Source organism: Palaemon carinicauda, chromosome 22 (assembly GCF_036898095.1).
Source record: "Palaemon carinicauda isolate YSFRI2023 chromosome 22, ASM3689809v2, whole genome shotgun sequence".
In the NCBI taxonomy this organism is placed as follows: Eukaryota; Metazoa; Arthropoda; class Malacostraca; order Decapoda; family Palaemonidae; genus Palaemon; species Palaemon carinicauda.
In genome coordinates, this window is record NC_090746.1 from 3,808,237 (window position 1) to 3,820,736 (window position 12,500).

Consider the following 12,500-nt stretch of genomic DNA (forward strand, 5'->3'; position numbering starts at 1 on the left):
AAAAGATACAATAAGTTCTGCAATAACCAAACAAATATTTTACAATTAACTCTAAACCAAAAAGACTATTTGCCAACAAACTCAAGGCCAGCATAAAACTGCCAGTTCATAACTCCACAAAAATCATTCAACCTAAGACAAAAAAAAAAAAATAAATAAAAAAATAAAAAAAATGGAGAAAAGACAGTAAAGCTACCATGGATTGGGGTAAGCCATACATCATTACAACACGGAATTAAACATAGCTAGTCTTAACATGCTAGTTACATTTTCAAGACACACAACATACACCACAATATTTTTGAATGTCGCGTCACAAAAAAAAAAAAAAAAAAAAAAAAAAAAAAAAAAAAAACATTCCTTTATGAAATATAACATTCAAACCCAATTCTTAAACTTCACATTGTAATACTGTACAAATGGAAAAGTGTAATTCCTCTTTCTATCCTTAAAACGCATATATTCTAACACCAAATCCAGTATCTGGTGCAGATTACTAAATGAATGTATGATTATTGTGCTAAACAGCTGGGCCCCCACCGACAATGGCAAATACGAATCATTTCGAAAACAAACTACTTCAACCTACTAGTTAACTTACACATTGTAGATCTTAACGAGTAGTGGACATAGTAAAGTTTGTAAATATTTCACTTGCAATACAACGTTAACACACCAAAAATGATTTACTATGAATTAAGTTATACAGCTGAATTTCCTAACATTTCCTGAGAACACCATTAGCCATGATACACTTGATTTTATAATAATTTTCCACATGAGGACCAAATATATCACCAGATACACTATAAAACTTGAATAGAATCTTGACCAGTGTCCGATTACAGAGTATCCTACTTCAGAACCACCTAAACACAATTTAGAAGAAATTTACACTTTTAAACTGAATAGCCTAACTGCCATTTACATTTCATGTACCCACCCATACAAAACACAGTTATCTTTGAGCATCTAAATTGTACAAACAAATATACGCTTGACTCGTTACAGTATCACTTAAATTACCGTTACAAACTGTCCAAATACACACTTCTGAGTACTGGCCACTAAGGAACTGAAACATTCCTGATATTCTTAACTAATAACTAAATTCCACCCAACATAAGTCACAGCACAATTCAAAATACGAGAACTTACGAAATAAAACCGCTTTTCGTGCATCATTAAATGATTGCTTTCAAATAGGACTTGTTTCCATGATTATCATAAAAGTATTTCACAGCCACCTATTGCTTGCAATAAACACTGATGCAAAATCACAGCTGCAATCTTGTGCATGCTGCAACACCGACAAAAATAAAAGCAGCTACAATAAAAGCACATTGGAATGTGAGCATTAGAATTTCAAGCATGAATTCTAAACTGGATCCACAAACAATAAAACTGCAAAAAGATAACTCATCAGAGATCCCTGATTGTCAATTCAGTTACAAAGAGCACGGTATGTTGTTAGTGCATCACTTAGGATTCCTTTTTGAGCTCTACACTGTCGTCATCTTCCGCCGAATAGTCCGAAGACGATCTTATGTCTTGAACCTCCTGGTTTCCAAGTTTTCTTATCACTATCCTCAAAATAAAGTAAGTCCAGATGCAATGGATCACTAACAGTGCAACAAGCATACCATTGAAAATGTAATAAACAGGATACATCCAATTCAAGATTACATGAGCTTCAAACAATGTGCTCCTCATGATCCAAAGAGGATAGAAACCTGTGCGTGTAGCCAGCCACAACAATAGGAACACCACAAAGAACTTATCCATGAGATCTTGACGTTTGTACAAAGAAGTTATTTTAGCAATGAGCATAGGAATATCAGTGCACTCGTGGACCAGTAACACCAAGGTACCACAGCGAACTAAGTTGCATGTCCACGAGAAGGTCATCAGCAGAATAGTCAGGACATGATGAATAAACATCTGAGTTGAATCTTTGCGATGATGTTGGATGAAATGGGTCAATGTCATACACCAGTAGAATCCCAATGCCACCATGTAATACCACCACACATCATTGTCAATGCTTTGCTCTGGGAACGTGTACCAACAATGTCGAATGTCCCACAGCCATGGTTTATCCCACAAAACAACAACACCAAATATTGTATAAAACGTGTAGTAGAATGCTTGCCATATGCAATCAAGGAATTTTCCTACATCGGTTGTGCGTGTCGATGCGGCTTTCTGTCGGAGCCAACGTTCCACTTGTCGTTCTGAAAGGCCTTCTTTCTTGGCCCCTTCTAAAATAACTTCTGCGGGTACACGAGTTCTATATTTCCTGAAAACCTTTTCTAATGTGGCATTAGGCAATGGAGGGCGTGCACTGTTGTTGGTAAGACCAGTCCGTAGGGCAAAGGGTATGAACACATAAGGCGTGAGGATAAAGTACCGCAGGATGATGAAGGCAGCGGCTATTGCAAAAGGATAAGTCCATATGTCAAGAAAACGTGGGTATTCGAAGTGCTCCGCTTGTGCAAGGGATTCCCACGTGTAGCCAGGAGGAAGCCAGACTTCGGTGTCCCAGAACCACGAGGTCATGCTCTCTTCCGCCATCCCTACCGAAGAGGACCAACTCAGGTTATCAAAATGCCATCACTGTGAACCATCTTAGGGACGAATTCTGGACAGGAGGTTGGGTCTCTAGCTTGGTCAAAACTAAACACGGTTCATGTAAGGTAATTCATGGATATCTTGGTACAATTCTAAGGCATATTACGAAGACGCAAGCAGAATAGAAAGACTGTCCACCTTCCAACAATTTGCCCCTAATTTGAGATTACAATAAGGTTTAACTAGACTAAATATTTCCATTTACACAATTTTCAACTTATAATGATTCAAAGATATTAGGCCACATGATTGTCCCAACATTAGTGATATTATTGGCAATTTGGCATATTTTCAATCTTAATACAAATTACCGAACACTGATAAATTTTCTGTCGCTCATCAATGAAATACAGAGACATTCATTCCTGCAAAATGAAATACTTTCGTCAACAATAATGATACTCACTAAAAGCTTAATATACCAAAAAACGAAACAATCATAGCACTAATACTACGAAACAAAGAAACAAAACTCATGAGATCATAATTAGAACTCAAACCATTCATAATCTCAAACAAGAAAAACTTAGGTTACATCAGTTTATTTGGAGTATTAACTCACTTATTTTAAGAATAAGTGGACTTCATATTAAACTTTGCAAAAAAATATGGGTATATTAGTTAAAATTTCAATATTTGCAACAAGTTCTAAAAAAAAAAAAAAAAGTTCCATTTAGCAACATTCACCCATTTTTTTTACCAAAGCATTATACACAAAATTATAGTATCAGTAGCATTATCAACAGCATCAGTAACTATGAAGCAAGTATAAGGAATCATTAAAATAATCTGTCTACCAAACACTAGTGAGAGAAGGGGTCGGGACCAATTACGGAAAAAATACACAAAACCAATCTATGACAGGGGACGACTGATTCTAAAACTGCAAACCTTACGTTAACCACTGAATACATGCATTGGAATATTTAAGTAAAATTTTATTTGATAACTTATATCATATTGGAATTTGCATCAAATTAGATTTCCACTCTTTAATATGTTAATTAATTGCTTAGCCCCTGATTCTTTATTCAACATAAAGCAGGTTTATAATTTCCTTAAATGTAACTATTGTAAAATGGGTCTTGGGGTGGTACGAGGAGATAAATTCTTATCATCCAGATACTGCAGCATTGTTTACTATTGCTATCTCATGTCAATTGCTTTTACCAATCACACTTCACTATGCCTCTCTCATATCTGGCCTGTAATATCTCCTGCTATCAATCCTCTATTAGCGAAAAAGAATCTCTGCCTTTTGTGTTGTAACTATCTGATAGTGGTCACTTTTTATATGAGAATATAGAAGTCATTAACAGTTTGAGATGTTCTCATATATTACATGAGGTTATACCTTGCAATCTCGCATGCAAAGCATACCATACTCACTTGAAAAAGATGGCACTGATATCAAGGAGGAATCAGAAATTGTGTAAGGAAGAGGTAACTAAAACAGTTTAAGAAGAGGATTTCATTAGATATTGGTGAAATTTCTTGGTGAGTGAATGGCAGAACTGGCTTGAGTTGTGGATATTTTTTTTCTTTTACACAGAGTTATCAATTACATTGCAATATTTCACAAAGCGATGGATAGACAGGAGGCAGAGATGAGGGATTCAAGACTTGAAATAGTTGCTGTACAATTGATAATGATTGAGGAAGTAACTGTTGAAGATAGGCGATCATGAGGTTGGAGAATGGTAAATGATATACTGTGGTACCGAGATTACAATGTTATTTAATGGCAGACCAAGGTTGTCAGGTATATCTGGATGAAGGACAGATTACAACGAAGTATGTGAGAGAAATAATTGTTCTGTTTGAGATTAATGATGATAAAGATTAATAAGAATTATAGGAGTATAACATTACTTGTATACCAGGAAAGGTGTATGGGAAAATTTCAAATGAGAAAGTACTGTATGTTACCTAAATATTGATAAGGAAACAACAATGTGGGTTTCAAAAAGAGAGACCTTACGTGGAGCAAGTGCTCGTTACGTAACAGTCAAGAGATATTTTCAAAGCACCAAGTTAATTGTGGTATACATGGCCAGAGTCAATACAGGCAGAGTGGAAGGTTACAATGTCATATTGGTATAGAAGATAACTTACTGAGAGCAATCTAAAATTTTCCAGGTGGAAACATCAAGAGTACATAGGCGAGTTATTTGGGATAATTGGAGAGGTTAGAGACAGGACAGTGGACATACCTCATTAGTTGTGAATAAAGAAGATGAGTTGCAAATGGAGTGTAAAATAGTTAATGTTTGCAAATGATCTGTGCTACTATGGGACAGTGATAAGATACTAGAGCAAAAATTTAAAAGATTTTGAAAGGGTTTGCAACAGGGAGAAATTTGAAAGTGGGGAAATGGCATAGTAAGGAGATAGACCAGTGGATGGTGGAAGAATAGAAGTGAATTTTAACATGTGCAATTTACAAATTGGGTTTTGTGCAGCAGTTTTCTAGAATTCTTTATGTCAGTTTAGAGGGCTATTGTGTTTCCGGATGTGACTGTGTATACAGGCATTTCCTATTGACAGCACTGTCTATCTCGTTTCCAAGCATTTCCTACTGACAGCATTGTCCATCTTGTATCCAAGCATTTCCTAGTGATAGCATTGTCTCATATCCAAGCATTTCCTACTAGTAGGTTGCACTCTAAAGTAGCCATTCAGCGAAGAGATGCAACTATAGGAGAATCTAGTAGGTTGCACTCTGGAGTAGCCATTCAGCACAGAGATACAACTAGGGGAAAATCTAGTAGGTTGCACTCTGAAGTAGCCATTCAGCGAAGAGATGCAACTATAGGAGAATCTAGTAGGTTGCACTCTGGAGTAGCCATTCAGCACAGAGATGCAACTATGGGAGAATCTAGTAGGTGGCACTCTGAAGTAGTCATGCAGCATAGAGATGCAACTGTAGGAGAATCTAGTAGGTTGCACTCTGGAGTAGCCATTTTGCACAGAGTTACAACTATGGGAGAATCTGGTAGGTGGGACTCTGAAGTAGCCATTCAGCGCAGAGATGCAACCAAGGGAAAATCTAGTAGGTTACACTCTGGAGTTGCCATTCAGCGCAGAGATGTAACTATGGGAGAATCTAGTAGGTTGCAATCTGGAGTAGCCATTCAGCGCAGAGATGCAACTATATGAGAATCTAGTAGGTTGCACTCTGGAGTAGCCATTCAGCGCAGAGATGCAACTAAGGGAAAATCTAGTAGGTTACACTCTGGAGTTGCCATTCAGCGCAGAGATGCAACTATGGGAGAATCTAGTAGGCTGCACTCTGGAGTAGCCATTCAGCACAGAGATGCAACTATGGGAAAATCTAGTAGGTTGCACTCTGAAGTAGCCATTCAGCGAAGAGATGCAACTATAGGAGAATCTAGTAGGTTGCACTCTGGAGTAGCCATGCAGCGCAGAGATGCAACTATGGGAAAATCTAGTAGGTTGCACTCTGAAGTAGCCATTCAGCACAGAGATGCTACTATAGGAGAATCTAGTAGGTTGCACTCTGGAGTAGCCATTCAGCACAGAGATGCAACTATGGGAAAATCTAGTAGTTTGCACTCTGAAGTAGCCATTCAGCACAGAGATGCTACTATAGGAGAATCTAGTAGGTTGCACTCTGGAGTAGCCATTCAGCACAGAGATGCAACTATGGGAAAATCTAGTAGGTTACACTCTGGAGTTGCCATTCAGCGCAGAGATGCAACTATGGGAGAATCTAGTAGGTTGCACTCTGGAGTAGCCATGCAGCGCAGAGATGCAACTATATGAGAATCTAGTAGGTTGCACTCTGGAGTAGTCATTCAGCGCAGAGATGCAACTATGGGAGAATCTAGTAGGTTGCACTCAGGAGTAGCCATTCAGTGCAGAGATGCTACAACAGGAGAATCTAGTAGGTTGCACTCTGGAGTAGCCATTCAGCGAAGATATGCAACTATAGGAGAATCTAGTAGGCTGCACTCTGGAGTAGCCATTCAGCACAGAGATGCAACTATAGGAGAATCTAGTAGGTTGCACTCTGGAGTAGCCATGCAGCGCAGAGATGCAACTATGGGAAAATCTAGTAGGTTGCACTCTGAAGTAGCCATTCAGCACAGAGATGCTACTATAGGAGAATCTAGTAGGTTGCACTCTGGAGTAGCCATTCAACACAGAGATGCAACTATAGGAGAATCTAGTAGGTTGCACTCTGGAGTAGCCATTCAGCACAGAGATGCAACTATGGGAAAATCTAGTAGGTTACACTCTGGAGTTGCCATTCAGCGCAGAGATGCAACTATGGGAGAATCTAGTAGGTTGCACTCTGGAGTAGCCATGCAGCGCAGAGATGCAACTATATGAGAATCTAGTAGGTTGCACTCTGGAGTAGTCATTCAGCGCAGAGATGCAACTAAGGGAAAATCTAGTAGGTTACACTCTGGAGTTGCCATTCAGCGCAGAGATGCAACTATGGGAGAATCTAGTAGGTTGCAATCTGGAGTAGCCATTCAGCGCAGAGATGCTACAATAGGAGAATCTAGTAGGTTGCACTCTGGAGTAGCCATTCAGCGCAGAGATGCAACTATGGGAGAATCTAGTAGGTTGCAATCTGGAGTTGCCATTCAGCAAAGAGATGCAACTATAGGAGAATCTAGTAGGCTGCACTCTGGAGTAGCCATTCAGCACAGAGATGCAACTATAGGAGAATCTAGTAGGTTGCACTCTGGAGTAGCCATGCAGCGCAGAGATGCAACTATGGGAAAATCTAGTAGGTTGCACTCTGAAGTAGCCATTCAGCACAGAGATGCTACTATAGGAGAATCTAGTAGGTTGCACTCTGGAGTAGCCATTCAGCACAGAGATGCAACTATGGGAAAATCTAGTAGGTTGCACTCTGAAGTAGCCATTCAGCACAGAGATGCTACTATAGGAGAATCTAGTAGGTTGCACTCTGGAGTAGCCATTCAGCACAGAGATGCAACTATGGGAAAATCTAGTAGGTTACACTCTGGAGTTGCCATTCAGCGCAGAGATGCAACTATGGGAGAATCTAGTAGGTTGCACTCTGGAGTAGCCATGCAGCGCAGAGATGCAACTATATGAGAATCTAGTAGGTTGCACTCTGGAGTAGCCATTCAGCGCAGAGATACAACTAAGGGAAAATCTAGTAGGTTACACTCTGGAGTTGCCATTCAGCGCAGAGATGCAACTATGGGAGAATCTAGTAGGTTGCACTCAGGAGTAGCCATTCAGTGCAGAGATGCTACAACAGGAGAATCTAGTAGGTTGCACTCTGGAGTAGCCATTCAGCGAAGAGATGCAACTATAGGAGAATCTAGTAGGCTGCACTCTGGAGTAGCCATTCAGCACAGAGATGCAACTATAGGAGAATGTAGTAGGTTGCAATCTGGAGTAGCCATTCAGCGCAGAGATGCTACAATAGGAGAATCTAGTAGGTTGCACTCTGGAGTAGCCATTCAGCGCAGAGATGCAACTATGGGAGAATCTAGTAGGTTGCAATCTGGAGTTGCCATTCAGCACAGAGATGCAACTATGGGAAAATTTAGTAGGTTGCACTCAGGAGTAGCCATTCAGCGAAGATATGCAACTATAGGAGAATCTAGTAGGTTGCACTCTGGAGTAGCCATTCAACACAGAGATGCAACTATAGGAGAATCTAGTAGGTTGCACTCTGGAGTAGCCATTCAGCACAGAGATGCAACTATGGGAAAATTTAGTAGGTTGCACTCTGAAGTAGCCATTCAGCGAAGAGATGCAACTATAGGAGAATCTAGTAGGTTGCACTCTGGAGTAGCCATTCAGCGCAGAGATGCAACTATGGGAGAATCTAGTAGGTTGCACTCTGGAGTAGCCATTCAGCGCAGAGATGCAACTATGGGAGAATCTAGTAGGTTGCACTCTGGAGTAGCCATTCAGCGCAGAGATGCAACTATGGGAGAATCTAGTAGGTTGCACTCTGGAGTAGCCATTCAGCGCAGAGATGCAACTATGGGAAAATCTAGTAGGTTGCACTCTGGAGTAGCCATTCAGCACAGAGATGCAACTATGAGAATCTAGTAGGTTGCACTCTGAAGTAGCCATTCAGCGAAGAGATGCAACTATGGGAAAATCTAGTAGGTTGCACTCTGGAGTAGCCATTCAGCGAAGAGATGCAACTATGGGAGAATCTAGTAGGTTGCACTCTGGAGTAGCCATTCAGCACAGAGATGCTACTATAGGAGAATCTAGTAGGTTGCACTCTGGAGTAGCCATTCAGCACAGAGATGCTACTATGGGAAAATCTAGTAGGTTGCACTCTGGAGTAGCCATTCAGCACAGAGATGCAACTATGGGAGAATCTAGTAGGTTGCACTCTGGAGTAGCCATTCAGCTAAGAGATGCAACTATGGGAGAATCTAGTAGGTTGCACTCTGGAGTAGCCATTCAGCGCAGAGATGCAACTATGGGAGAATCTAGTAGGTTGCACTCTGGAGTTGCCATTCAGTGCAGAGATGCAACTATGGGAGAATCTAGTAGGTTGCACTCTGGAGTTGCCATTCAGCGCAGAGATGCTACTATAGGAGAATCTAGTAGGTTGCACTCTGGAGTAGCCATTCAGCGAAGAGATGCAACTATGGGAGAATCTAGTAGGTTGCACTCTGAAGTAGCCATGCAGCACAGAGATGCAACTAGGGGAGAATCTAGTAGTTTGCACTCTGGAGTAGCCATTCAGCACAGAGATGCAACTATGGGAGAATCTAGTAGGTTGCACTCTGAAGTAGCCATTCAGCGAAGAGATGCAACTAAGGGAGAATCTAGTAGGTTGCACTCTGAAGTAGCCATTCAGCGAAGAGATGCAACTATGGGAGAATCTAGTAGGTTGCACTCTGGAGTAGCCATTCAGCACAGAGATGCAACAATGGGAAAACCTAGTAGGTTGCACTCTGGAGTAGCCATTCAGCGCAGCGATGCAACTATGGGAAAACCTAGTAGGTTGCACTCTGGAGTAGCCATTCAGCGCAGCGATGCAACTATGGGAAAACCTAGTAGGTTGCACTCTAAAGGATCCATTCAGCGCAGCGATGCAACTATGGGAAAACCTAGTAGGTTGCACTCTAAAGGATCCATTCAGCGCAGCGATGCAACTATGGGAAAACCTAGTAGGTTGCACTCTAAAGGATCCATTCAGCGCAGCGATGCAACTATGGGAAAACCTAGTAGGTTGCACTCTAAAGGATCCATTCAGCGCAGCGATGCAACTATGGGAAAACCTAGTAGGTTGCACTCTAAAGGAGCCATTCAGCGCAGCGATGCAACTATTGGAGAATCTAGTCGGTTGCACTCTGGTAAAAAAGCCAAGATGTTGGACAGAAAAAATGGAAGAAACTGGAAACAAGTTGATTAGAAGAATATACAGTGGCCTAGCTTGGGGTTAAAGGGATGCCACAGCAACTCTAAAGCAATTGAAACATTACCGATATTTGAATTTATAAAGGACAGAACTTTGTCTCAAAGGCAAGGATCATCAAAAGTCAGAATCCTTATAAAAGCTCCAGGGACCTCGAATGCTTTCTCTACCTTCCATTTGGGACAGTTCCAGAATGTAAATGTATCTTTTATAACTATCTATAAAACATAACTCCTCACACATTACTGAAATTCAAAAGTAGTTTAACAAATGACAGCTACTTTAGCATTGTCATCTTTTCATGACGGGAGAGGTAGGGGGAGTACACACAATGCCAATTAACCAGCTGTGCATGTGTATGAGGGGGGTATTATGTTCTTAAAGCATAAATTAATGATGACTCAACTACCATTCTAACGTTGACGGACGAATATGGCAGTGACTGTGCTTTTCATTTCTATGAAGCCACCCTTAGTTAAATTAGAAGACACTGCTAATTCTTGAAACTCACTAACACCCACACGCACACACACCATATATATATATATATATATATATATATATATATATATTATATATATATATATATATATATAAATGCATATATATTTTCCCAACCCTTCCCCAACTACAATACGGCACTTGCGGTTTCAAAGTTTACTTCTCGGGGAAACCTTCTCACCAGGGTATGACTATTCTTTCCCCCCTATCTGAGGGATGGGGAGAAACCGAGTAATTATACGTCTGGCAATGCCATATAGCATCACCGGAAATAAATAAATAAATAAACATATATATATACACCACACACACACACACACACACACATATATATATATATATATATATATATATATATATATATATATATATATATATATATATATATATATATATGTATTCCTCAGTGTCGTGAAAAATAAAACAAAATCTCTCTGTGAAATCCTGAAAACTATCTGTAGCTCAGATATTTCGGACAGATGCTATCTTTGATTTCGGGACGCCACTAAACTATATGTATTCATTATAAACAAAAAGTTAACATACTTAAGTACCGTATAGAAATATATGTACGTACACATGTGAGTGTATGTATGCCCACATAAGTCCCAAGAGTTTAGTAATGCAATATTCAAATCTTTTATATCGCTAAGTTCATTTACTTGGCGTTTATCTATTGTCGTTATCTATACCAGGAAGAATATCTAGTCATTTAATTGATATGACAACAGTACAGTGTATCTTTCAAAGGAAACCAAACGTAACAGATCTTTGAAACTAAAAAAGAAATTAACATGACTCATGCAATCTTGAATGAGGGACATTGCATGATCACTTCGTATTGTACAGGAAGAACACCTCGCAGAAATCGTTAATTTATTGGGCCTCCTCCAAATAAGCACTTATTAATGCATAGGAATTGATCTGTAACATTTTAGTATCTATTTCCAATAATTGAGGTATGAGCATTCAATACATAAGAAAAAAATTCGAAGGGACACTGGCAAGGGAGCACGGGTGTCTTTGCTAGTCTGGCAACGTCCTGCCACTCTCTTTGGTGGGAATATAAAACAGACTCATACATTGCAAATAATAAGAGACACGACAGACGTTCCATATCTATAAAATAAATCAATGCTCTGGTTGTCAAAAGCATCCAATTTAACATAAAACGCGTATGCACAGCCGCTCAAATTTTCAGTAACTTTTACAGATGCTTTCAAACTATTGGAACCTAGGACGCTTTCAAACTACTGGAACCTAGATACTGTAGGCTCTAGAGCCTTTAACTTTTACAGACGCTTTCAAACTACTGGAACCTAGATACTGTAGGCTCTAGAGGCTTTAAATATGCGACAGCGAGACTATACAATAAGCTCCCGCGAAACATCCGAATGATTTAAGATATTAAGGCTTTCGAGAGGAAACTGAAGGCTTTCTTATTCCACAAGTCCTTTAAAGGTTTAAAGGTCGCTCGTGAATGGCAGAGGCAAGAGACAGAGATATTGCTCTAGCAATCAGGACAACGCCCTAAAGACTGACCATATTTTATATGATCAACGCCCAAGCCTCCTCTCCACCCAAGCTAGGACCAAGGAGGGCCAGGCAGTGGCTGCTGATGACTCAGCAGATAGACCTATAGGCTCCTCCAAACCCCCCAACATTAGCTCACAAGGATGATAAGGTTGCAGACGCTAATGGTACTAACGAGTCTGAGCGGGACTCGAACCCCTGACTGGCAAACACCAGGCAGAGACGTTACCAATCCGGCTACAGCAACTCAGTGACGATTTAACAGAAAATGAGCAACACGGGATATATGAAATGTTCAATCCTCTGAACGAACAAGATAAAAGACAGTTGAGGTCCTGTAGAGAGTAGGGTTCCTCAGCTGTAAAGAACCGGAAAAACAGCCGTCAAAGTAAGTTCATTGCAGTTTTCATTATGATGAGCACCAAAAGGTTTC

At 40.1% G+C, this 12,500-nt stretch overlaps 2 protein-coding genes across 5 annotated transcripts in view; both read right to left on the reverse strand.

Moving 5' to 3' along the window:
- LOC137616282 (lysine-specific demethylase 8-like) overlaps positions 1–12,500 on the reverse strand; it is a 286,403-nt gene that overhangs the window by 171,710 nt on the left and 102,193 nt on the right. The window lies entirely within an intron of this gene.
- The window catches only part of LOC137616284 (ceramide synthase 6-like), a 66,812-nt gene that overhangs the window by 2,060 nt on the left and 52,252 nt on the right, over positions 1–12,500 (reverse strand). For all 4 annotated transcript variants that reach the window (XM_068345923.1, XM_068345922.1, XM_068345921.1 and 1 more), the window contains exon 2: positions 1–2,576. This exon is cut by the window's left edge and continues 2,060 nt beyond it. In XM_068345923.1, the coding sequence (XP_068202024.1) occupies positions 1,483–2,574 (1,092 nt within the window). In that variant the 5' untranslated portion in view covers positions 2,575–2,576 and the 3' untranslated portion in view covers positions 1–1,482. The remainder of the gene's footprint in view (positions 2,577–12,500) is intronic.